Raw genomic sequence first — 27,792 nt, forward strand, 5'->3', positions numbered from 1 at the left:
AGAAAGCATCAAAAGAAAATGGAAGGAATACACAAAGCCACTGTACCCAAAAGAAATGACTGATGTTCAGCCATTTCAAGAGGTAGCATATGATCAAGATTTGATAAGACTGAAGAAGAAAGAAGTCCACATTGCACTGAAGGTATTAGCAAAAACAAGGCTCTCCGAATTTTCTGAATACAAATTGAAGTCTTGGGACCAACTTATGCAGTACTGGAGGCGCTCACTCATGTATATCATGACATTTGGAAGACAGCTACATAGACAAACGATTGGAAGAGATCCACGTTTGTGCCCACTCCAAAGAGAGGTGACCCAGTGGAGTGTGGAAACAATCAAATGATACCATTAATATCACATGCAAGTAAAATTTTACTGAAGATAAATAGTTGCAACAGTACATCAACACAGAATTGCCAGATATGCCTGCCAGATTCAGAAGAGGACATACCTTTATCATTGTTGTTGTTGTTGTTGTTAAGTACTGTGGAGTCAGTTCCAATATTAGTGACCTGCACAGGGTTTCTGAGGCTATAAATCTTTATGGGAGCAGAAAGCCTCATCTTTCTCCCGAGGAACAGCTGGTAGTCTTGAACTGCCAACCTTGAGGTTAGCAGAAACAGAGTTTCAATCTATTCTTCATTCATCTTGATGTTATTTATTGCTCCCATGGTGAAGATTTTTGTTTTCTCTAAGTTGAAGTACAACACAAGCTGAAGACTGTGTGTGGTATTGAATAGTCATCAATAAATATTTTAAGTCCTCTTTGCTTTCAGAAAGCAAGGTTGTATCATCTGAATATCACAGGTTTTAATCAAATTCTGATGCCAAATTCTTCTTCATATAATTCAGCTTCTGTGATTATTTGTTCAACATACAAACTGCATAAGTATGGTGAAAGAATACAACCCTAGTGCACACCTTTACTGAATTTAAACCATTCGGTGTTTCCTTGTTCTGGTCAAATGACTGCCTCTTGATCTATGTACAAGCTTCCTTTGAGCACAGTTAAGTATTCTAGAATACTCATTCTCTGCTCTAGCTTATCATGATCCACATAGTTGAAAGCCTTTGCTTAGTCAATAAAGCATAGGTAAACATCTTTCTGGAATTCTCTGCTTTTCATCTAAATCTAGCTTGAATCTCTGGCAGTTCCCTGTCAATGTACTGTCTCACCCATTTTTAAATTATATTTAGCAAAAATTTACTTGCATGTGATGTTAATGTTATTGTCTTATGATTTCCACATTCTTTTGGATCCCATCTCTTTGGACTGGGCACAAATATGGATCTCTTCTAATCAGTTGGCCAAGTAGCTGTCTTCCACATTTCTTGACATATGTGATTGAGTGCCTGTAGTACTACATCAGTTTGTTCAAAGATTTCAATTTGTATTCCATTAATTCCCTAAGGCTTGCTCTTTATCAGTGTTTTCAGTTAGTGCACTTCAGCCTTCTTCCTTCAGTACTATTGGCTCTTGATCATACACTACATCTTAAAGTGGTGGAACATAGACTGTTTGCTTTTGGGACAGGTACTCTGTGTTCCTTCCATCTTCTTTTGCTGATTCCTGCATCATTCAATATTTTGCCCACAGATTCCTTCAATATTTCAACTAGAAGCCTTAATATTTCTTTAGGTCTTTCAGTTTGAGAAATGCTGAATATGTTCTTCCTTTTTGGTTTTTTAACTCCAGGTCTTTGAATGTTTCATTATACTACTTGACTTTGTCTTCTTTAACTGCTTTAGGCATCTCTGCGCTCAAAAGCAAGATGCAGTTTCCTCTGACATCCATTTTAGTATTTTTCTTCTTTTTTGCCTTCTTAATGACCTTTTGCTTTCTACCTGTATAGTGTTATTAATGTTATTAATCCCACAAATTTTCTGGTCTTCAGTTATTAATATTTAATGCATAGAATCTGATCTTGGTCTTTACATAATCTCTAAATTCAGTTGGGATATGTTAAAGGTCAAAATTTGACTCGAGTGGACTTGTTTTAATTTTCAGCTTCAATCTGAAGTTTCATAGGAGCAATTGATGGGCTTTTTCACAGTCTATTTCTGGCCTTGTTTTGGTTGATGATATAGAGCTTTTATAATATCTCTTCCCATAGATGTAATTAGTGTCATTTCTGCGTATTCCATCTGGTGAGGTGTACATTTATAATTGTGTTTTATGTTGTCTTAAAAAGGTATTTGCAATGAAGAAGTCATTAGTCTTGCAAAATTCTATCATGTGATTTCCATCACAGTTTCTATCATCAAGGCCATAAATTCCAAATATGGATCCTTCCTCTTGGTATCCAACATTTGCATCCAAGCAATCAGTAATTATTAATACACCTTGATTGCATGTTTGATAACTTTCAGATTGAATAAGTTGGTAGAATTCCTCAATTTCATCATCACTGGCTTTACTATTTGGCATGTAAATTTCCTAGATTCATTCTACTTTCTGATTATTAATGGATGTTTACACCTGTTTCTTCTCATTTTGAGTTATACCCTATTAGCAAATGAATGTCCCCAAACCTTCTCTCCATTAACATCATCATGGTCAACTCTACTTTAAAGAGGTAGCTGTTTCCCAGTCATATTTTCAGTGCCTTCCAGCCTGATGGCTCATCTTCAGGCATTGTCTCTGAGTACTCTACTGCTGTTCATAATATTTCAATATTCAGTGTTCTGGTGCAATCTGAAGTGTTCCACTGCTATTCATAAGGGTTTTAGTGGCTAAACATTTCCAAGTAATTTACCTCTCCTCCTTACTAGTCTGCCTTAGTCCAGAAGCTCAGCTGAAACCTGTCCACCATTGGTGATCCTGTTGGCATTTAAAATATCAGTGGCATAGTTTCCAGCAACACAGCAACATTCAAGCTAACACAGTACAAGAAACTGACAGACGAGTGAAGGAAATCTAACAGAAAGAATATAAAAATAAAAAATATATCAAGAATAAGTGAGATATTTTTCAGGGATGCAAGGTTAATCCAATACTTGAAAATCAATCAGTGTAATTCACCATATTAACAGAATAACAAGAAAAAAGCCTTAAAAAAATTCATCAACCATTTCTGATAATAACCCTTAGTAATATAAGAGAATTTCCTCATCCTGATAAAGGATAACTATAAAAGACCTGCAGCTAACCTCATAATTTATGTTAGAAGACACATGTGCCTACCACCTAAGATCAGATACAAGAGATCAGATACAAGTCAAGGATGTTCATTCTCAACACTAATAACCAGGTAAAAATAAGAAATGGTAGGATTAAATTTTATAATTATGTACAGTGAAACTGCAGGAGAAAGATGAGTCTTTCTGTTCTCATGAAGGCTTTACAGCCTTGGAAATGCTATCCAAGGTCGATTTGAGTTAGAACCGACTTGAGGGTACACAACAGCAGGAGTATCGACAAAGATTGAAAACTTGTGTGCACAAAAATACTTTTGTACTAATTTGAAATAAAAGATTTTACAGATAGTAACTTTATTTGTAATAATCACAAACTGTAAAAAAAACATTGTCCTTGAGTGAGTAAATGGATAAACAGTTATAGTAGATCTGGTGTGGTGCTGTGGGTTTAATGCACTGGACATCAAGTTCGGTGGTTCAAATTCATCAGCCACTCCTCGGAAACCCTATACAGTATTGCTATGAGTCTGAACTGACTTGAGGGCACTTATCAACAACATAGGATGTAATTACTAATAAGGAATACAAAGAGATGATTCTCCAATGCATTATATATGAATGAATCTCAAAAGCGTAGTGAACAAAAGAAGCCAGCTAGAAGAGTGTACATAGTGCATACTGTATTATTTCATGTATATGAAGTGACATGACAGACAAACCTGGTCTGTGATGACAGATAGTAGATTGGTGGTTGGGTCAATTATGGTTGGCATCAACTATAAAGGATACAATAGAACTTTGGGAACTGATAAAAATGTTCTGCAGCTCCATTGTGATTTTTATTGGACAGGTTTTGATATTTGTCAAAAGTTGTGGAGGGGCATAGTTAAAGTGGGATAATTTTATTGTACATAAATTATTTTTCAATTAATTTATTATTTAAATGGGGAATGAATTATCTATTGTTTTGAAGTTGGAGGAAAATTGAAATCTTAGTTTCTCCTTTTTGTGCTCTAATAATATGGAATAAGTTTCCAAAAATGCAAACTATTATTATTTTTTGCATATGATTAGTGGAAGCAGTGACGTCATTTCAGCTGTTCTGTTTATTTTAAGAAAATAAAATTTACTAAGTGACATTCAGAAGTAACTTTTGCCTAGTGGTCAACAAAGACTCTAAGAGCAATGTCCTGAATATATTTATTTTCAGTTCCTACAGAATGGTTCAGATGAAAGTAGCCCCTAATTTCATGAATAATAATAAAAAATGTGAATTCACAATACATTGTATTTATCTTTATTGTTGCTCTTGCTAAGTGCTATCTCATCTGTTCTGACTCACAGCTACCCTGTTTAAAGTTTTGGAGGAGCGACTAGTGGGTTTGAGCCACTGACCCTGTGGTCCAAACCAATCTTGCGGTCCAGTACATTATGCTGCTGCACCACATCAGGACTCCATATTTGTCTTTAGAAATTAACAAATTCTGGACATTTCTCACATAGTAATATTCCTTAAAGTCGACATTAATTGATATAACTGTCAGACTCATTGCCAATTTCAGAATAACAAAGACGTTTTCTCTACTTGCCTTATGACTTTGTCATACTATATTACAGGTATCAATTTATAAAAGAAACAGCAATCCTCAATAATTATATGAGAAAAGTCATATATAAGAAAAGACCACACACACACTTTTTTCCCCCAATGTAAACCTTTTTAGTACTAAATTGTTGTTGTTGTCAGGTGCCATCGAGTCGGAACCGACTCATAGCGACTCCATGCACAGCAGAACGAAACAATGTCCGATCCTGGGCCAACCTCACTACCGCTGCCACACTTGAGTCCATCAATGATGCCACCTGGCCAAATTAGCTGAGGCTTAATGATAATTGTTCAATGATAATTCTCAATGCTAACAAAATTTTACACTGCTCATGGGCAAGTGGGTTGACAGTTTCTTAATACATTTGGAATTTGCCTTAAAGATGATCATTCCTTTAATCCAATGATTCTACTTTAGAAATTCATCCTAAAGGAAGTAATCAAAGATATAGTTTGCATTTTGAATCCTGTTTTGCATTAGAAGGACGAGAAGAAATGTATGGGTCAGCACTGAGAATGGTATTACGTAAACACAATTAAGATTAATTACAGTTGCCAGTTATGAAATATCAAACATTGATTTGGCTTTCGTTTTAAATCTATTAGTGGGCAATACTCTTTGAGAGAGAATTAAATGCTTTGATTGGCCCTTGTAAGGAAAATGCAAACTATTGTTAGGAATCATCAGGTTGTTTCCTGCTCCTAGTAACTGCTCTGTCTTATACCATCATCACAATCATTGTTCTGTTTGATCTCCTCACTGCTGCCACCCTGTCAGGCCTTCTTTTTGGAGATAGTCCTCTTTTTCCCTGACCCTCCACTTTATAAAGCATGCTGCTCTTTTCTAGGTACTGGTCGCTCCTGACAACATGTCCAAGTTTGACAAACACAGTCTCTCAATCCTTGCTTCCAATGAACCTTCTGACTAAACTTCTTCCAGGACAAACTTGTTTATTCTTCTGGCAGTCCATGATACTTTCAATAATCTTCACCAACACCATAATTCAAATGCATCAATTCTTCTACTGTCTTCCTTATTCATGGTCCAACTTTCACATGTATTTGAGACTATTAAAAATACCATGACTTGAGAATTTGTTCTTTAACACACTAACATGTCTTTTGCAGCAGATTTGCCTACTGCAAAATGTTTGACTTCTTGATACTGTTTCTGTGAGTATTAATTATGGATCCAAGAATAATAAAAGATATTTGACAACTTCAATCTTCTCTCCATTTATAATGGTCTTACTTATTAGTGCAGTTGTATTTTTGCTTTCTTTACACTGAGATGCAATCCATACTGAAGGCTGTATTCCTTGACCTTCATCCATAAGTGTTTTAAGTTCTTTTCTTTTCCAGTAAGCAAGTTGTGTCATATGCATATCATAGATTGTTAATGAGTCTTCCTCCAATCCTGGTGCCACATTTTGCTCCATATAATCTAGCTTCTTGTGTTATTTGCTCAATGTACAGTAGGTTGAAAGGATGCAACCCTGACACATCTTCCCTGATCTTAAACCATTCAATATTCCCTTGTTCTGTTTCTTGATCTATACAAAGGTTTCTCATGAGTACAATTAAGTATTGCAGGACTTGTTATGGAATACACGTTCTTCACAATGTTATCCACAGTGTGTTATGAACTACACGGCCCATTCCCTTTGTATATTCAATAAAGCACAAGTAAACATCTTTGTGGTATTCTCTGCTTTCAATCAACAGCCATCTGACCGCAGCACTGATATCCCTAGTTCCGTATCCTCTTCTGAATTCAGCTTTAATTTCTGTTACTTCTTGTTGATACATTGCCATAATCATTTTAAATTTATATTTTAACAAAATTTTACTTGCAGTGATATTAATTATATTGCTCTGTGAGGGCCACATCTGCTTGAGTCACTTTTCTTTGGAATAGGTATAAACATGAATATCTTCTGATTGGTTGACTAGGTAGCTGTCTTCTAAATATTTAGATGTCAACAAATGAGTTCCTGCAATGCTGTATCAGGACTGGTGGTGGTTGTGGTGGTTATGTGCTGTGGAGTTGGAACCAACTCATGGAGGCCCTGTACATGTTTTCCAAGGCTGTAAATCTTTATGGTAGCACAAAGCCTCATCTTTCTCACACAGAACAGCTGGTAGTTTCGAACTGCTGACCTTGAGGTTTGCAGCCCGATTCATAACCACTACACTACCAGAGCTCCTTCAATACTGAAAGTTGAGGCTTGAATTTTTAAAAAATGTTTTTTTTGTTCTTTCAGCTTGAGAAATGCTGAGCATGTTCTTCCCTTTTGGTTTTCTAACTCCAAGTATTTGCACATTTCATGGTAATACTTGACTTTGTCTTCTCATTGCCCTTTGAAATTTTCTGTTCAGCTCTTTTAATTCATCCTTTCTTTCAGTTGTTTTATCTTCTCTGGGTTCAAGAGGAAACTTCAGAGTCTCTTCTGACATCTATTTTGGCCTTTTCTTTATTTCCTGAATTTGTAATGACCTTTTGCTTTCTACATGTATGATGTTTACAATGTCATTGACATGTGGTTTTCAATCATTAGTGTCTAATGCATCAATTATGTCCTTGAATTGTTCGCAAATTCAGTTGGACATATTCAAGGTTATATTTTAGTTCTTGTGGGGTTGTTTGCATTTTTCCCAGCTTCAGCATGAATTTAAAAAAAAAAACTGATTGCCAGTTCCACAGTTGTCCCTAGCCTGTGTTAGCTGATGCTATTGATGTTCTCCTTTGTCTCTTCCGACAGATACAATTTATTTGATTCCTATGTATTCCATATCATCAGTTCGATGTGTATAGTCACCAATTATGTTGTTGAAAACAGGTATTTGCAATGAATAAGTCACTGATCTTGCAAAATTCTATAATGGTATCTCCAATATTGGAGTCCTTGTATAGTGCTGTGGGTTAATGTGCCAGACTGCAAAGTCGGCAGTTCAAGTTCATCAGCTACTCCTCGGAAACCCTATGCAGGGTCGCTATGGGTCAGAATCAACTCGACGGCATTTAAAAACAACATCTCCAATATTTCTTCTATCACCAGTGACATGTTTTCCAACTACTGATTGTACCTCTTTGTCTCCAACTTTCACATTCTAATCACCAGTAACCACCAATGCATCTTGATTTTGAGTTTGATGCATTTCAGACTGAAGAACTGGTAGAACTGTAAACTTTAATCATCATTGGATTAATAGTTTGTAAATTACAATAGTGGTATTAATTGGTATTCCTTGTCAGCATATGGATATAATCCTATTTTGTTGTTGTTAGGTGCCATCAAGTTGGTAGCGACTCATAGCGACCTTATTCACAACAGAATGAAACACTGCCTGATCCTGGGCCAACCTCACTGCTGTTGCCACGCTTGAGTCCATCGATGCTGCCACTTGGCCAGTCCATCTGGTTGAGGGTCTTCCTCTTTTTCTTTGTCCCTCCACCTTACCAAACATGATACCCTTCTCCAGCGACTCGTCCCTCCTGACAACAAGTCTGAAGTATGAAAAACGAAGTTAGGCCATCTTGGCCTCCAAATAGCACTCTGGCTGCACTTCTTCCAACATGGATCTATTGGTTCTTTTGGCAGCTCATGGCACTTTCAATATTCTCCTCCAACACCACAACTTAAAAGCATCAATTCTCTTATGGTCTTCTTTATTCACTGTCCAGCTTTCGCATGCATATGAGGTTATTGAAAATACCATGGCTTGGGTCAGGCATACTTTAGTCCTCAAGCTGACATCTTTGTTCTTCAATACTTTAAAAAGATCTTGTGCAGCAGATTTGCCTAATGCAATACATTGTTTGATTTCTTGACTGCTGCTTCCATGAGTGTTGATAGTTGATCCAAGAAGAATGAAGTCCTTGACAGCTGCAATCTTTTCTCCGTTGATAAGAATGTTGTTTATTGGTCCGGTTGTGAGGATTTTTGTTTTCTTTACATTGAGATGTAATCCTAATACAGACAGCATTATATCTCAAGATCTTGAAATGCTCTTTTTTATGTAAATATAATACCATTCCTCATCAATTTGCTATTCCTGGCATAGCAAACAATATGATTGTCTAATTCAGAACAGCCAGTACCTGTCCATTTCTGCTAATACCTAGGATCAATATTTAGTTGTTCCGTTTCATTTTTGACAGCTTCCAATTTTCCTAGAGTCATACTTTATACATTTTATGTTCTGGTTATTAGTGAATGTTTGCAGCTGTTTCATATGCTGATTGTTCCCCATCAACATAGGAAGGTCCTGAAAGCTTTGCTCCATCAACATTATTACAGTCAATTCTACTTTGAAGAGTCAGCTCTTTTTCTAGTTATAATTTGAATGCCTTTTAACCTGAGGAACTCATCTTCTGGTGCTTTACCTGGCAATGTTTTGCTGCTGTCTTAATATTTTAGTATTAAACCTTTCGGAAGTGAAAAAGTCTTAGCTTTTTCCTAGTTTGTTATTAGTTTGGAATCTCCACAGTTGACCATGCTGGTGTTTAAAATACTGGTAATACTTCTTCCAGCATCAACACATAAACCAGTACAGTGGCTTTTTTTATAAAAGTATGTTTTCATGCATGTTTATTGCTGTTGTGTACCTCCCTACCCTTTTGTACTACAAGCTAAGTGAAGTATCTACTGCCAGTGAGCGCAGATTCTTCAAATCAAAGTAGCAAGGGAAACATTCTTTGTGTAATCCTCTTCAGTAGAAGACTTTGCACCAGGCAAACTGTCCACTCACTGCTTGGCTGGAGGGCATTGGAGTTGTAGACCAGAGACCAGAGGTATGAGATAAAATACTCTATTCCTCTTCTTTGTTTTTGAAATTAATTTCTGGACATTTCTTTAGCCTGCCTTTGGGCAGTGCGACAATACCTTGCTCGATGATTTCCAGGACCTTTTCCACCAATAGCTCAGCTCCAACTTGTAGCACCTTTGAGGTTATTGCCAGACCACTTTTTGCGTTATATCCTGAAATGAAGTGTGAGTTCGAGACTGTTCAAAGACATCTCATTTGTAAAACAGTGCATACACCATATATGGGTTGTGGTGAAGAGAATTTTTCAAGCAGAAATTGTTGATCTCCAAGAATGTTCAAATCACTTCTTTGATGATATTTAGGTCTTGTGCATAATCTAATAAGGGTTGTCATTGAAGCTCTGCAAACCTCTCAGTGACTGGGTGGCTTTTTCCAAAACTTGCTTATGTTGTTAGTCAGCAAAGAAAATAAATTGATGACTCTCTAGGAAGCATACTGATGGAAAGAACGAAAGTGTGCCAACGTATTTGTTAAAACTGCCAAGCAATTTATGAGAAGGCACTTGTCTCTTGTCCATGTCTTGTTGTACTGAGTGGCTCTTCTTATTATTACTATTAGAATACTCCCCAAAGAAATCTCAGTGAAAACCTGTTCTGAATTTCAAGTAATATAGTTTTTAATATCACTTTAAGAATGGGTCTATTGAAGCCACCATCTTCTTTAAGAATCAGCAATATTTTAAGTCATATATACATGATGTGAATTTCTTTCTTCACCATGATATAGAACCTCAGGAATTGGCAAAACAAAAATTCCCATATCTGTACAAGCCAACATATATGTTTTAATATTACTATTCTGATAGAGTAATATATACAACAGGAAGGTTGCCTGATCAGATGTCTGCTTACAGCTGTATACAAACTATGCAAATTATTAAAGTTAATCTTGTAAGGATGTGAAATTGGCATGGGAAAAGGACTGCTATCTTGTGTGTTCTTAAAGGACATAGTGACCTTTCTATAGGGGGCAAAGTACATCTGCCAGTTGGACCAACAGCAGCAGAAATAGGAGACTCTGGTTGGCCAGAAGTAGAGCAAGCTCTTGAGTTTGTTGGTTACCTCCCACACTGTTTTGTGTGAAGACAGCCCAGAGTCCAGTCCCTAATCCTATAGCAAGTGCCCCTTCTCGATTGCTGAGGGAAAGCGTGGGCTCCTGGAGGAGGTGTTTTTTTCTTGTCTGATGAAGTTATACAATAAGGTTTTCATATGTTTGGTGGTGTATGAAATAATCCTTGAGAGAGAATTAAAGTCTTGGAATTACCATTGTAAGGAAAATGTTAACTAGATAATACAAACTAACTATTGGTTGTCCTGCTTACCTATTTAGCATAAATTGCATTGTGATTTAAATGGAATAGGTAAGAGCAACAACAGAAGGGAGAGTTGAATTGCCCCTTGTGGTATTACCCTGAGTCAAAGGATCTAGATAATACTTCTGCCCATACAAATAACATTTTTAGAGTTGTTGAATCATCTTTTATTTTCAAATATGCTACAAAAGACTAGATTTCTTTTCTGATAAGTTGACAGTATATTTAATAGAGCTGTATTAAATTCACTCTCATGTTTATGTTGTAGGTTGAGGCTTGCTATAGATCTTGTGAATATGTACACTTCTTACCACCTATTAGTCTTAACCACCTTGGTGCCAGGAATTTCTCTGAATCTAACCTCATATCGTCCTGTCTACTTGCTTTCTAATGAGAAGACCATTTAGTCATTATAACCCGTATACTATATGATTTCTTCACTCCTTATTTGGATACTTTTTAGTCTCAATTATGCCATTTTATTTTATTTTTAATCTTATTGATATTTGGATTTTATTTATGTGCTGTAATTTGTTTATTTGATTTTTATTTTGGATTTATGAGTATTTTGACATTTGGTATTTGTATTGCAGTTCCCTGAATGTGGTTTCTACGGATTGTATGATAAGATCCTGCTTTTTCGCCATGATCCTACCTCTGAAAACATCCTTCAGCTCGTGAAAACGGCTAGTGATATCCAAGAAGGTGATCTTATTGAAGTTGTCTTGTCAGGTAGTGTACTTTTTTCTGTATCCGTAAAATCACAATTTATATTTGAAGAATACTTATGTATGTGTATGGGGGTATATCACACACACATATGTAAGATACAAGAAGAATCAAAATGTGTTGCTGCAAAATCATAGAAACATTTTTTTAATAAAAAATAATCACAGTGTGAAGCTACTATATCCCAACATCTCATCCATATAAGTCTATACACTTCGGGAGGTGATGCTTCCATCTTACTAACCCTTCCCCCAAATAATTCCGTGCTCTTCAATTAACACCATGTTATACTGCTGTTTTGGCATCCTGAAGGGACTCAGTTTCATATTTCTTTTCAAATGTTCTTTACATTTGGTGAGCACAAAGAAATCAGATTTAGCAAAATTAGGGTTCTATGGCAGATGGTATAAGGTTTCCCAACAAAAATTCTCATAGGAAAGCTCTGCTACCCTTGCAGAATAATCAGGTAGATTGTTATGATAGGAGGAGAAAAAGAATCTCAGCCCAACTTTTCTGTTCTTGTTTTTTTACCCCTCATCAATCTTGTTTTCAATTTTTTTTTTAAAAACTTCATAATGAGCCATTGTGATCACCATTTGTCCTTTCAGAAAATTTGTCAAAACGATCCCTTTGGAATCCCAACACAGCCACTATAACTTTCTGAGCTGACCTCTCTGCCTTGAAATTAACTGGCCCAGCAAATTCCTTGGAAGTCACTGTTTTGTTTGGACCTGTTTAAAATTTTTCTTCAACAACTTATTCTGTTGGTGTAGTGGGTTACATGTTGGACTGCTAATCACAAGATATTAGGTTAAAATCCACTAGCTGGTCTGAGGGAAAACTGTGAGACTGGTCCTGTGAAGATTTACAGCCGTAGAAAGCCTAAGGAGCACATCTGCTCTGTCCACTGGGTCACGAGGAGTATGAATCAGCTAGATTTCAGTTGATAATTCAATGAGATTAAGACATGTGAATTACTGAGAGAGCTTGTCTGCAATCATCCACTGATCACAGAGGAATGTTGAAATACATTTTGTTTGCAATGAACCCTTGCATATTTGAACTGGAACCGTAATAATAATGCATTTTGATTTGTGTGTAAATGAGTATATGTGTGTATCTACATACATATATATCAATTTTGTTTTGGTAATACACCTATAAGAACATTTCTATCTTAATCATTTCTAAGTGTACTTTTCAGTGGCATTATTCATAGTCAGTTGTTTTGTAAACATCACTACTATCTGCTTCCAAAATATTTTCATCACTCCAAACAGAAACTCTACCTACTATGAACAAATCACCATTCCACCTTCTTCTCTGGTTCTGCTAACCTCTGATCTATTTGCCTTACCTATGAATTTGACTGTTCTAGACATCATATTTAACATGTTTTCAAGGTTCATCCATGTTGTAGTGTGTATGAGAACATCATTTTTCTTCATGGCTGGTTAACATGCCATAGTATGTGTATACCATATTTTGTTTATCCATTAATCTGTTGGTGGACATTTGGATTATGTGGACCTTTTTCCTATGTGAATAATGCTGCAGTGAATATTGGTATGAAATATGTTTGCATCCCTGTTTTCATGTCTTTGGATTTATACCTAAGAATAGAATTTCAGGGTCAAATGTTATCTCATTGTGACTTTGAATGGACATAGGCTTTTGAGCTTATGTCAAACTCTGTCCAAATGAGAACTATTTGAATTCTGCCTATATTAAAATTTCAAATTATTTTGGAAGAAAAGCAGAAGATTTCCCTGTAAATTGACTTCTTCCACATCTGGTACTGTATCAATTTCTCTGTTTGATTCACCCTCCTTCTTTTCCCTTCGACTATGTATGTATACCTTCCTTCATTCTCTATCTGGAATCATTTGGACCGCAGCAAAAGCAACAGAAAACTTATTAGCAGTAAAACTATAGCAGATGTGCAGGTCCCAAGTATGCTGAACATCTTGGAAGCAAAACTAAGTAAAAGAAGGGCTTAGAAGCCATTGATTTATAAGAGTCAAATGCCCAGTAACTATGAGAAAGCTAAAACCAAAGGAAAAAACTCAAACTTAGGAGTTACAGCAGGGAAGATCAGATCGTATGATATCTTCAATTTGACCATAACAATTTGGCTCAGTAATCTCAGTACCTGAGAGATACTGATTTTCCCTGTGCTTGGATTTAGGATTTAGGAAACCAGTAATAAAACAATGTATCGATGCAGAGAGAATAGATACATTTAGCTTTAAAAAAAAAAAAATAAAGTACCAGATGACAACGGTGGAGGGGATCTTTGCAATGGTCAGTGAAATAAATGAGAAGTTATCCAGAATGTTAACTGTTTATTTTTGCTAAAAGTACACATTGAGTCTGTATTGAGAAACTCAGATTACATTGCTTCTTTCTCCCTTCTGACTTCCTTGGCTTTCTTTCTCTTCAGCTAAAGGCTGTTGTCGAAAAGCTCCTTTTAAAAGAAATCTATTAGCTTTAATGATTGTAGACTCCATTTCCTCAAGTTCCCATTGATCGCCTACCATTGTGTGAGGGATGGGGATGCTACACTTTGCTTGTGTAGATGCTGGACCCTAGAAAACAGCTTTCTTGCTGAATAAAAATAATCATTGTTGCTTATAGAGTAGTCAGTTGCTAAATAAACAAACCCAAAATACAAAAGCTTTAATGCCCTTTTATTATTTTTTTTTTTATATAAAATCAGTTGCCTTGACTGCTTTCTTCCACTTGCTTTTCTTTGGCTCCTTTGACATTTGCCTGCTGTACCTAACCTCTCCAAACTAATGCATAAACATGCCATTTCAAAGTTTACTGATTATTATTATTTTTTTTTAACATTAGAAGATAACAAATAAATTATTCAGAGAAATACTGCACTGGATCTATTCTCACCCTAATTCATATTTAACTCATAGCCAGACAGCTTTGCAAATAATGTGGTATGCTTTATGAGTTTTTTTTTTTTTTTTTATCCTGGTGTATTGTCCAGAAAGCTATGAGGATTGAAAAAGTTATATTTCTAAGTTCCATGTAGTTTTCTTTCAGTTTAGTTTTGATATCAAGCACTTTGTAGTAGTACCAGAAAGATTGACTATAACCTAGGGGGTGGGGGTGGGGGCAGTCTGCTGATTTTCCTATCATCCCAGAGTCTGCCAGTCAACCACTTTTCCCTATAGTTAACCTGATACATATGTTACAGTTCCCTTGCTGCATACGGAATACCATCCGTGTTCCCTTTCTCATCTTGTCACACCCAGGCTCTCATTGAGCATGTTTCATCCCTTCTGCCACCCACCCTTCATGTCGGCTTTCCCACCACCTGGCTTAGGAAGGACTCTTCAATTCTTGCCACCCTATTTTGTCGATATTTTTCAAAGGCCATGTGCTAGCACTTCATTTCTAATTGTTATAATTATGATCCTGGAAGCGTTGAGCTTTTTCCTCACTCTAGGAAGCCCCACTTCCCCAATGCTATTGAGCCCTTGAGTTATCCAATTACATTTAGATCTCCTGTTCTCACTAGTAAACATTGTTGACAGCAGGGTTCACTCCCTCCTCTTCCATTCTAATGCCTAGTGTTGGTGTGCTGTGGAGTAGTCAATTCCGACTCATAGCGACCCCGTACAGGGTTTCTGATGTTGTAAATCTTTACGATAGCAGAAAGCCTCATTTTTCTCGCACAGAATGACTGGTAGTTTCGAACTGCTGACCTTGAGATTAGCAGCCCAACTCATAACCGCTACATCATAACTAGCCCTATACATGCTATACAAAAATTTCCCTCACACCTCCTTCCCCTCTATATTACAACACTGTTTCTTTTCCATACCTATTATCTTCTTGATAGGTAAGGATCAATTGCCCAGTATTTCCTCCATTTTTTCTTGTATTCTTATCATATGTGCAGTCTGTATCTCATGAAGGGGATGATCCATTTCCTTTCATATGGAAGACCTTGCCTCTAATTTTATTGGATATTTTCTATATAACCTTTCTGCCTTGCCATATTATACCTATTCCACATTTTTTATATCATTGCTTTCTTGAAAGCTCATTTCCATTCAACTATGGTGACAACTCCAACTTCAGACTCCTGTTTCTACTTCCCGTTTTCTGCAATGAATTATCCTTAGTGTTATTTAAATATGTTTTTATGACTCAGCAAATTCCTTGTTATCATTATTTAGTCACCCTGTAGCAGAACCCGATGACTATTCACACCAGTAGGACTTGGTTCCATCTGTGACATCTCCACTTGGAATCACTCCTCTTCCCTATCCTAGACTGTCATCTTGCTCATTCGCTACCAAACGCACGCACCTGTTTCCTCGCTTTTTTTCACTAGACTTTGAAATCATTAATCCTTTTAATATTTTGTTGGTTGCATATTTCCCTTTCTTCTCCCCCCCGCCCCACAACACGAGGCCCACTCAGTATGTGCATGCATATGTTACAGTATTTTTCTATAGCTTCAGCTCTTATTCCCACTCACTTTCTAGATTTTGGTAGGATTCCTTTCTGGATTCCTTGTATGATGCTGTAAGATAAACACCAGCCATTCCTCAGAAAACCCTCTGTAGGGTTGCTGTGAGTCAGAACCCACTCAGTAGCACTTAACAGCAATACCTGCCCTGATGTGGCTCTTTGGGTTAATGCACCAGACTGCAAAGCTGTTTGAACTGCAAAGTCAGGGGTTCAAGCTCACAAACTGCTCCTCGGAAACCCTGTACAGGGTCGCTACGGGTCAGAACCGACTCGACAGCACTTATGAACAACAATCTCAATTACCATTACATTCATTTTTGCTTTCCCTGTTTGTGAATTGCACATGATTTCTGGACACACAATGTCTAGTCTGCAATGATCAGTGAAGAACAATGGCCTAATCTTCATTCCAGGATCTTTCTCTCCCTCTATCTTTTTTTTTTTTTTTTTTTTTGTGATTATAGATAAGAGTTCCTAATAAGCATATATGAGTTGACCGATTGACTACTGGCCACCAGATTATAAATTACCACATATACCAGATCTAGGGAAAAACATTTATTGTAAATATTATTTCTAGATGTAATCTCAAAAGTCAACTGAAGTTGAAGTCTTCACTCTAGGCCCTGGAAAGAAATTCATTTGAGATAAGACAAATGGTAGCTACTAGAATGCTTTGGGTGTACTGAAGTACTCTTAGGATAAGCACTGGACTTATCTAACTGGAAGGTTGGCAATTCAAATCTTCCAGCCACTCCTCAAAAACCCATTACAGAGTCTCTGTGAGTTGGAAACGACTCGACATCCCTTAACAACAACAGTAGGATACTTTAAGAGTCTTGATATGGTATTGTAGGATAAGCACTGGACTAGAAACCTCAAGGTTGGCAGTTTGAACTCATCAGCTGCTCCTTAGAAACCCTATGCAGGGTTGCTACAGATTGGAACCTACTCGATGGCACTTAACAACAGCAACAACATGCTTTATGCCACTGGGTGCCAAGGAGCATGGATCACATCTCATCCCTGAGCCTTTCTTGAAGGAGATGAAGAGCCTGGAATAAATATGCCATCTCTTGAAGGTGACGTAAGGATCAGCTTTCTCTAAACTTCAGTGTGGATGGGCAGAACACCAGGATCATTTCTCCTGCCTCTGACTCATTCCATAAAACAAACATACTGTGAAATTTTTCTCTTGGTGGCTATAGTTTACTGTCAAATTCTGCTAAATCACAGTCTCTCTTTTTCCTGACCACATTTCAATTTCACTTTGCAGTTCAACATAAACATAATTGGCTGTTTTTATATTGAACCTCATATCAGCGGAAATACTTTCTAACATAGGGCTATTGCAAAAAATGTGTGAAAATCTAGAAAAATTATTTGGGGAAGGCCTCTTGTCTCTTTAGACAACATCAAGAATTTTGTCTTGTTAATGCCTTATTCTGCTGAGACCTTTCATCAACAATTAGCTGCTTTGGGAGTTGAAAATTAATCAGGCTGCTCTGGCTAGTTGGCTGGGTGTTTTGATTCCTCCCTTTCTTTATGAAATATATATCTTGTGTGAGCTAGTGTATTTTGCTCCAGCAAGTTAGGAAAGGATTACTCATGGTGCATGGGTTGGGTCATGAAGAGAAACTGTGCATGGGAGTTCCCACCACACATGCCTCCTCAACTGGCATATTCTTTTTGTCTATTAAGCTAAGGAATAACATTGCTACTATTGTTATGAAGTATGAAAAGCACTGCAAATGGAAATGTCTCTTACCAAAGCCAAAAACACATTAAAGTGTATGGTATTGTACTACAAATAAAGTTCATAGAATTTATCTGAAGTCTTTTCCGTGGTTAGTCTCTATTACTAGTTTAATAATGTAGTCATAGCAAAGCAAATGAATAACAAGACTTTATTAACATAATTGAACTATTATTGATTGTTCAGCTTTGACTTGATCTCTCATAATTACTTGTATTTCGTTTATGGTTAAATAATGAAGAGAGAAGGACTATAAGAATGTAACATTTGAAGTCATAATTTTAGCTTGAGACCTAAATGTGAAATCTCTCCTTCATTTTTTACTACAGTAAAAACCCACATTTCTGGATATTTTATTTGTTGTATTTTTGCAATAGATTAAGCTGCATTATTTTGTAATTTTTGCAAGCGTCTATTTCCACATATGGTTGGTTGTTCCTCACCATCAGAATCCCTGGTGGCACAGTAGGTTAGGTGTTGGGCTGCTAATCATAAGGTCGATGAATCAAACCAAGCAGCTGCTCTGTGGGAGAAAGATGAGGTTATCTGCTCCCATAAAGATTTACAGTCTCAGAAACCCTGTGGACCTGGTGTGGCACTATGGGTTAATGCGCTGGATTGCAAGGTAGGTTTGAACCACAAAGTCGGTGGTTCAAGTTCACCAGCCACTCCTTGGAAACCCTGTACAGGGTTGCTATGAGTTGGAACCAACTCCATTTTAACTTAACAACAACAACAGAGTCACTCTGAGAAGTACCACACTCCTAGTGTGGTACTGTAGGATAAGTACTGGACTACAAGGTAAAATAGAATCACAAGATGGGCAGTTCAAACCCACCAGCTGCTCTTTGCAAACCCTATACAGGGCCGCTACAAGTGATGACCCACTCAACAGCACTTAATAATAGCAACAAACAGGGTGACTATGAGTCAGAGTCTGCATTAAGGCAGTGAGTTTATCAAGTGATGGGAACCTTATTAAGAAGCTGCTGCTGTAACCTAGGCAGAGGTGAGGCAGGCTTTTTCTCAGGCAGTGACAGAAGAACTGAAACAGAGGTAAAGAAGGTTAGAAATATTTTAGGGTTGAAGTTAAGGAGACATATTAACTATTTGACTGTATTTGATTGATGGAAAATGAAATAATGAAAGGACTCTGAAGAAGGCTTCAGCCCTCAAATAATGATTTTATTCCCTTTCCTCCATCCCCAGTCTTGTCTTCCTAGCTTGCCCAGCGTTTTTGTCAAGTAGTTCACGTATTGTCTAGATGCCAAAAAATTGATTTCTTGGTCACACAGTACCATTGATTTTCTTTTTAACTTTGTGCAAATTGCTTCAGGGTTTTGGCTAGTTTACTTTTTTCATCAAGCAAAGAGCTGTCCTCACGGAAGAGTCTTAAAGTGTCAATGTTGCATGGATTCCATGTTTTAGTCACTCTGCGCTAGTAAAGTGGCGTGCATACTAACTGAGTACAGTTTCCAGAGCCAGACCATCTGGCTTCCTTACTACTTAAGATCTTTGCCAGCACATTTATCTCACCTGTGTCTCAGTTTTCTAATCTGTAAAATGGAAACAAGACTACCTCTTACTTCATGACATTATTAGAGAAAGTAAAATAGTGTATGTAAAGCATTTTTGGGAGTTGCTACACATAACAGTTGTTCAATAAATGTTAGTTTTTATCATTGCTTTCCCTGTTTATACTCTACAAAGCCTTTCCCATAAAGTTTATAAGAATATTGGCCTGAGAACTTTGGAGAAAATTAATCTAAGCAATGTTAATGGGAGAAAGATGAAGCTTTTTGCTCTTATATAGATTTATAGCCTCAGAAACCCTTTACCAGGGTTTCTATGAGTCAGAACATGGCATCAGGATCAGAGGAAGAGTCACTAACAACGTGTGATAGGCAGATGGCACAACCTTGCTTGCTGAAAGCTAAGAGGACTTGAAATACTTCTGGACCTCACAATAACAATATGGGTTGGAACCTACTTGATGGCACTTAACAACAACAATGATAAATAATGTAAAAGGAAGTATATCACAGGACTCTGCAAAACTTTTGTGCATACTTACAGGAAGCATTGTTGTTGTTGTTGTTGTTAAAGTGTCATTGAGTTGGTTCTGACCCATAGAGACCCTATATAGAGTTTCCGAGGAGCCGCTGATAAGCTTGGACAGCCTACCTTGTTAGCTCACAGTGACTTTGTAGTCCAGTGCATTAACCCACAGTGCCACAATAGGACTCACATATGAAGCATAGCAATCTGAAATCACTCCTCAGATTCACTATATTACAGAACATTATTTGTTTTCCCTCCATGTTTCCATTGATTCTTCAGAAATATCCACACTGGAAAGGCTGCTCTGGTTCATTTTCATGGACCAAATGGTCTGAGAGGGTGTATCCATTGTCTCTACAAATTGGTCACTTCCCCCTTTTGGAGGGGAAGAGTTGAACAATAGAAAAGCAGGAGTTAAGAAGAAAGGTGTTATCATATAAAATAATTAAAATTTGAATCAGTTTGCTTATGTAATTTTGTTTCTTTTATAATGACTCTGGGAGATAGAAAAGCTAGATATCATAAAAGTTATGGACTCTAAATTTTAACTTGCCTGCACACTACAGCAGGTACCGTGAGTCCTGGAACTTGAATCTAAATGTTTAGGCATTATTAACACCACTTTATCTTTATTTTTTAGCCTGTTGAATTTAGACCAGCAGACAGAAATGCTTAGAAACCTGTTACCAAAATTCCTGCTACAATAAGATGACGTATATTTCATGGAAACATGGACTGTATTTATAACAGCCAAAACATTAATATTCACAAGATTCTGATTTTTATAACAGAGCCATTATCCTCCTCTGCTTATACAAAAATGTAAATATTTGATAAACATATTCCTGAAATCTAGAGGCAGGGTAAGAAAACTGTAGTGACTTTTCTATATAGGGTTACAGTACAAAATAAAGAAATACATAGTAAGTAAGCTTCTCTCATAACTAGGAGCTCATCATATTACTTCACAACTCTTTAAAAAACTGAATGAGTGTGTTATATCTGTTGCTGCTGAGTCTTATCATGTCCCCGTAGAACAGAGTAGAAGTGTCCGATAATGGTTTCCAAGCTATGATCTTTACAGAAGCAGACTGCTGCAAAGTGGCAGGTGGGTTCAAACCGCTGACCTATTGGATAACAGCTTAGTGCTTAACCGCTGTACTACCAGGGTTCCTTAAAATGGTATTTATTATAGGGTATCTACATTTAAAGACCCTTATGGCCATATTTTTGGTTTGTTTGTTTTTTTAATCACTATCTGTCAGTGCTTACACCATAAACCAGGAAAAATACATGGTAGCAACATTCTAGCAAAACTCTCCTTTGATAGAAAGTATGAGTTATTGATTGACATGGAATTGTGCTAGTCATATTATATCTTTCTCTTTGAAATGGAATATTACTTAGTAGTGGTTTAGCCCTCCCTGAAATAGAACATAACCCTTAGTAAGATATATTAAGCCACTGCATTACTTCACAAATAATACATTATATGGATACCGTTTTGTTTGTTTTTAAGAAGGCAGAATTCATCATGGGAATGCACCCCCTACCCAATTACTGCTTGGGTAATTACTGTTGTAAAAGACCTGGTCTTTAGTACTCAATTTACATTTCTTTACAGTTGTTCCCTTTTGGAGCAATAGGTTACACTGGGATGCTAACTGAAAGGTTGGAGGTTCAAACCCCCAAATCATTCTGTGGGAAATACGAGGCTGTCTGCTCTTGTAAAGAATTACAGTCGCAGAAACTCTAGGGAATAATTCTACTCTGTTCTATAGGGTTGCTATGAGCTGGAATTGAATGGGTGGCTGTGGTTTGCAGTAATTTATAGTTGTTCTTGGACACCCAGATGTCCCAAGCTGGATGTCGCTAATCCTTGTCCAACTCTAGTTGCATTTATCTGTGTGGGTGGTTTTGTAACAATGGGAATTTTAAGGGCAAGATTTCAGGCCATTATTCTTCATTTAAGTATGTTTTAAGTTAAGTATGTCTTTAATAGTCTCTTTTTATTATTGTTAACACTAGCTCTTTTCCCACCCTGGTGTGTTGCTTTGTCTGATACTCAACGCATTTTCCTAAAAATAAGAATGCAAAAGTAGGCAGGTGAGGAGGTTTTCATAGACTCTCCACTTTTTCTTTTTGGACCTCAGTGGTGACTTGAAGACTTGGAACACTTCTTCCTCCCTTTGATGGTTTTCTCTACTGCAAGATAGAGTGAAGCTATTGTCCCGTTGCTAAAGGGAAATCTTTTCCATTATGTTGTCAGGTGGATGTTGGCTGAAAGCAGAAAATATCAGAAATATGTTACTTGTGTTTTTTTTGACTTTGCAAAAGCGTTCAAATATGTGGATCCTAACAAACTATTGAGAACACTGTACAAAGTAGGAATCCCTGAACACTTGACTACACTCAAGAGGAGCTTGTACATAAAACAAGAGGCACTAGTTAGAACAGAACAGGGGGATACTGAACAGTTGAAAATCAGGAAGTGTGTGTTATGTCCTTTCACCATACTTATTCCGTCTGTATGCTGCACAAGTAATCTGAGCAATTGAATAATATGAAGAAGAATGCGGCATCAGTATTAGAGGAAGACTCATTAACAACCTACAATATGCAAATGATACAACCTTGTGTGCTGGAATTGAAGAGCTCTCTAAATGCTTGCTGATGAAGATCAAAGACTTCATCCCCGGAGTGCATCGCAATGTAAAAACAACAAAAATCCTCACAACAGGTCACATAAATAACAGCATGATAAATGGAGAAAAGATTAAAATTGTCAAAGATGTCATCTTGCTAGGAGACAAAATTAACACTCATGGAAGCAGCAACCAAGAAATCAAAGGCTGTATTGCACTAGGCAATGTACTGCAAAAGACCTCTTTAAAGTGTTGAAGAGCAAAGATGTCACTTTGACCCAAACCATGGTATTTTCAGTTGCCTCATATGCATGTCAAGGTTGAATACTAAACAAGGAAGACTGTAGTATAATTGACGCACTTGAGTTGTGGTGCTCGCAAAGAATATTGAAAATATCATGGACTGCATAAAGAACAAACAAATCTGTCTTGGACAAATTATAGCCAGAATATTCCATAAAGTAAGGATGGTGATACTGTCTTTTGTAATTTGTACATGTTGTCAGGAAGGGCTAGTCCCTCAAGAAGGAGATCATGTTTGGGAAAGTGGAGGGTCAGTGAAAAAGAGGAAGATCCTCAACAGGATGGTAGCAACAGTAGGCTCAAATCTAACAGTAATGGTGAGGATGGCACAGCACTGGGCAGTGTTTTGTTCTGTTGTGCATTTGAATTGTTTTTCTGTGAGACAGAACCAACTCTATGGCACCTGACAACAACATTGTGTTGCTCTTTCAGAAATGATCATGATAGTGATGATAATATAAGGACATATAACATTTGTGATACATAAGACATGGTTCTAAGTACTTTACATGTATTAACTTAGAAGTATGTGTCATATTTATCTACATATAACAATAATTTGATTTTAAAAATGTGCTTCTAGTCAAATGCTTTGGTTTGATTTCCAGATCTATAATTTATTTCTTATATAATATTGGAAATGTTACCTCTCTCCCCTCGGTCTTGATTCATCACCTGTAAATTGCAATACCAACATTTCTATTATAGAACTGAGCTATGGATTTCGTAAGAAAGCTTATAAAACATTTCACAAGATGTATAGCAAATATGAAGTACTCAGCCTTCTTGCCCTACTTGCATCTCAGTGGACTATAAATTTCTTGAAGCAGTAGCCATTTATATTTATATTAGAATCCTCAAGACCTGGCATATCATGTGTACTTGATGTCTATTTATTGAGTAAGTGAAGGAACACTTGAATGGACAAAATTTATTTAAAAACATCAAGTAAATGAATGAATAAATCAATGTTCTATAGATGTGTCCCCAAATTGCTATTGTCCTGTAGGAATTGAGTGTCTACTATTGGTTTTCCAGGGTCTGATATATGGAGGGACTTTAAAAGTTGGGGGGAAATGGAATCAAAAGAATGGGTTTTTTTTCTACTAGCTTTTTTAAGTCCCCTCAAATTACCAACATTAATATTGCTACCTAATTAATCATTCTTCCTGGACATTTGCAATTTTGACATGTGTTATTGTTATTGTTAAGTGCTGTTGAGTGATTTCCAACTCATAACTCTCTGTTGAACGTTTCTGAGGTTGAAAATCTTTGCAGGAGCAGAGTCTCATGTTTCTCCTGCAGAGCAGCGTTGTGGTCTTTCTCCTGCAGAATGCCAACTTTGTGATCACAGTCCAGTGCTTATTCTACAGAGCTGCTGCTCTCCAGTTTTCTAAATATGATTGTTGTTGTTAATTGCTGTTGAGTTGGCTCCGACCCATAGCGACCCTGTAAAGAGTTTCCAAGGAGCAGCTGGTGAGCTTGAACCACCAACCTTGCTGTTCAAACCGATTTTGCAGTCCAGCGCATTAGCCCACAGCACCACAGCCATTAACAAATTTTTTAGAAGTCAATTTATTTTACAAAGCCAATTCCCTTTTCAAAACACTGTGGTTTCTGTTACAGCATTTCCCATGTAAAGGAAGACCTAATCCATGGAATAACAATCGCTTTCCTATTGAATTCCTACAACTCCTGCAAGTAACACAGTTACTACCCCCACGCAATTCACACTCTCTTCCTCGAATAACTTTAAATATTCTTGTTTTCTTTCTGAAGTGTATTCAGTAATCATTCCTTTTTGAGAAGCTCCTCAATATTCATTTCAACTTTATTTCCTGTTTCATTCTCACCTGTACCTTAGTGTTCCATACTTGTGTTAAATCTCATAAATGGTCATTCTTGAGCTGAACTCAGATGCTGCACTATTTCAGAGTCTGGAAGGAATGAAGACTGATATCCTGAGGTGCTGGCTGACCTTTCCTGTTATTTCCCTCTCCTGCTTATTCCCCATGCTGGAGCTTTATCCATCTCTCAGAACAGCTGTCTGTACTTAAGGAACAGCTGAAAAGATCTATAGGAAAAGTTGAGTCATATGCTCCAGAACTAAAGTCTAAATCTACATAGATCTTTGTCAGGGTACATACAGTGGTTTTCAGAAGAACATATGAAACCTCTCCCTTCACACAGATTTATCCCAAGGCCTAATGCATCACCATCTGGTAAGTAGATATCCAACCAGAAATCATAGTTTTTCCATCTATCTATTACTTCTCTAACTGAAGGCAGTATTATAACTGTTATCCAGATAAAGAAGGAAAGAAGATAGGAACAGTGAAAACCACAGAAAGGGGCTTTTTCTCTGTACTTTTGGCTCTCTCTGTAACTCAAGTTTCTTATATTTGACTCCTGAAGTAGAAGTTTAACATTCTCACGTATTCAAATCTTATCTGTTATGTTCTCACTGGTGTAACTAGAACTAAGAGGATTTTGTATTTTAAGAATACTTCTAGAAAAAGTGAGGCATTATCATATTTTTTTGCCTTTAACATGAATTAGTTCCAAAACACACAGAAAAATTCTTATTAATATACCTTACCTTATTTGCCAGATATGGCACTGAATGATTTGTGGCTAATTTCAAAACATATTTTGAATGTTTGGATTTAATATATTTAATAATAAAATAGATGAATTAGAAAATCTGATCATTTATAATATAAGTATCTTGTAAGTAAGTGTACTTTTGACTGTTTGCTACAGAGTGGTATGGATTTTTTTTTTTTTTTTTAAGTAAGAAATTTTGAAAAACAGAGAAGTAACTATGATAATGTATGTAAAGTCTAGCACATTGCCTAAGATCTAAGACTCTTTCAGAAATTATTTTAGAATGGAAGAAGGCAGGGAAATAAGTCTGACGACTAACACAGTATAATCGGATGGTTCGTAGACTAGGTACAGTTTTTATATTGCTTTTATTATTAGTTTTGTCTCACATTTTCAAATAATATAAATTTCCCACTGCCATTGAGCTGACTTCGACTCAGCTTTTTTTAATAACTCTACATAGGGGTTTCTGAATCTGTAGATCTTTATGACAGTAGAAAGCCTTATTTATCTTTCTCCCATGAAGTGGCTGGTGGGTTTGAACTGCTGACCTTGCCGTTAGCAGTCGAGTGAGTATCCTGCAGAACTACCAGGACTCCTTAAATAATATTAATGTGGCTGTTGTTACATGCAGTCAAGTTGGTTGCAGCTCCTATCGACCATGGATAGGGTTTCTGAGGAGCAGCTGGTGGGTTTGAACTGCTGACCTTATAGTTCACAGTCCAGTGCTGATCCTACACCAGGAGTCCAAAGTAAGATTAATAGTATCTTATAAAAACATATGAAATACAATAAAATGTCAGATAGTGACAATGGATGTTGTCTTTAGACAACAGTTTTATTAAATATAGAAGACAAGTAAGTGAACTCTAGAATTTTCATTTTAAAATAGTCAAAACTTTTTCCTTGTGCCTCATAAGAAAATCCTTTGTTTTTGGAGGCCATAGCTTTCTTTTGTATAGTATCCCATATATGTATTAGGGAAATCATCTATCTGGGATTTGGGGAAATTTATATAGTGGCATCGCAAATGCCATTTAAAAGTGTATTGATCAGAACTTACCAATATTGATCAAGATTATTTCATGATCTGATGTGGATGAAGTCTATTTTTTTCCCATAAATACATATCAAAGTGTCTTGCTGACTTTTTCCTGTGCATTGATAATCTCCTTAGTAATAGGTAAAATCAGGCACACATCCCTTTCTATATTCAGAAAAGTCAAGAGGATGAAGGAAATGAAAGTTAGGGATTGTTTATACCATAAAAATCAATGAAACAATGTCCTTAAAGGCTGCCATTGTTACACTTGAGAATGGTTAATGGATGACTATTTGATGTCTTTGTGGCCATCATTTTTTTTTTTTTTTTTAGTTTAGGATGCACTTGAAAAGCTGCCAAGTATTCCTTTTTGATGTTCCATGATTGGTGGCACATAGCACTTCAGTTCAATAACTCAGCCGTGCCACCATCTGCCCAGCACTCTCATTCTGCTGGTTGGCATGCCATTTATTTGCTTTTAACATGCAACCCATATAAAAATCCCTCATAATCTGCCAAAATTAGAATTGCAGCTGTTTTAAGTCTTAAGCAGCAGTAGCACTATTCATTATGCCAGTATGGAGAAATAAAATAGATGTATTTGAAAAGAGCAAAACTGCAGAATGTATTTGCACCTCTACTTTTCTAAGACATTTATAGCCTGTTACTAGTACTTCCTTCAAGCTCAAAGTTAAGTTTCTCTGTGTATTTGTTGCTGTTGTTAAGTGCTGTCTAGTCGGTTCTGATTCAAAGTAACCTGTATGGGGTTTTCAAGGTTGTAAATCTTTGTGGGAGCAGACAACTTCATCTTCTTTCTCCTGCAGGGTGGCTGGTTGCCTCGAACTACAAACCTGGTCATTCACAGTCCAGTGCTTATTGTACAGAGCCGGTGTATATAGTATATATGTTGTAGTTGGTAGTGGTAAGTGCCATAGACACAGTTCCAACTCATAGTGACCTTGTATCAGGTTTACAAGGAGTCGCTGGTGAGCTTGAACCACCAACCTTGCAGTTCAAACTGACTTTGCAGTCCAGCGCATAAGCCCAGAGCGTCACACTAGAATTCCTATGTTGTTTGTTGTTAGGTGCTATCGAGTTAGTACTGACTTATAGAGACCCTATGAACAACAGAACAAAACACTGCCCAGTCCTGGCCAACCTCAGAATCGTTGCTACATTTGAGCCCACTGATGCTGCCACTGTGCCAATCCATCTAGCTGAGGGTCTTCCTTCCTCTTTTTCTCTGACCGACCACTTTACCAA

At 36.9% G+C, this 27,792-nt stretch overlaps 1 protein-coding gene across 1 annotated transcript in view; it reads left to right on the forward strand.

Moving 5' to 3' along the window:
* The window catches only part of LOC102824401 (serine/threonine-protein kinase D1-like), a 430,645-nt gene that overhangs the window by 196,114 nt on the left and 206,739 nt on the right, over positions 1–27,792 (forward strand). Inside the window, 1 exon segment of the mRNA XM_006835370.1 lies at positions 11,480–11,618. Coding sequence (XP_006835433.1) covers positions 11,480–11,618 — 139 coding nt within the window.

The sequence above is a fragment of the Chrysochloris asiatica genome, unplaced genomic scaffold, assembly GCF_000296735.1.
Source record: "Chrysochloris asiatica unplaced genomic scaffold, ChrAsi1.0 scaffold00017, whole genome shotgun sequence".
NCBI classification, from domain to species: domain Eukaryota; kingdom Metazoa; phylum Chordata; class Mammalia; order Afrosoricida; family Chrysochloridae; genus Chrysochloris; species Chrysochloris asiatica.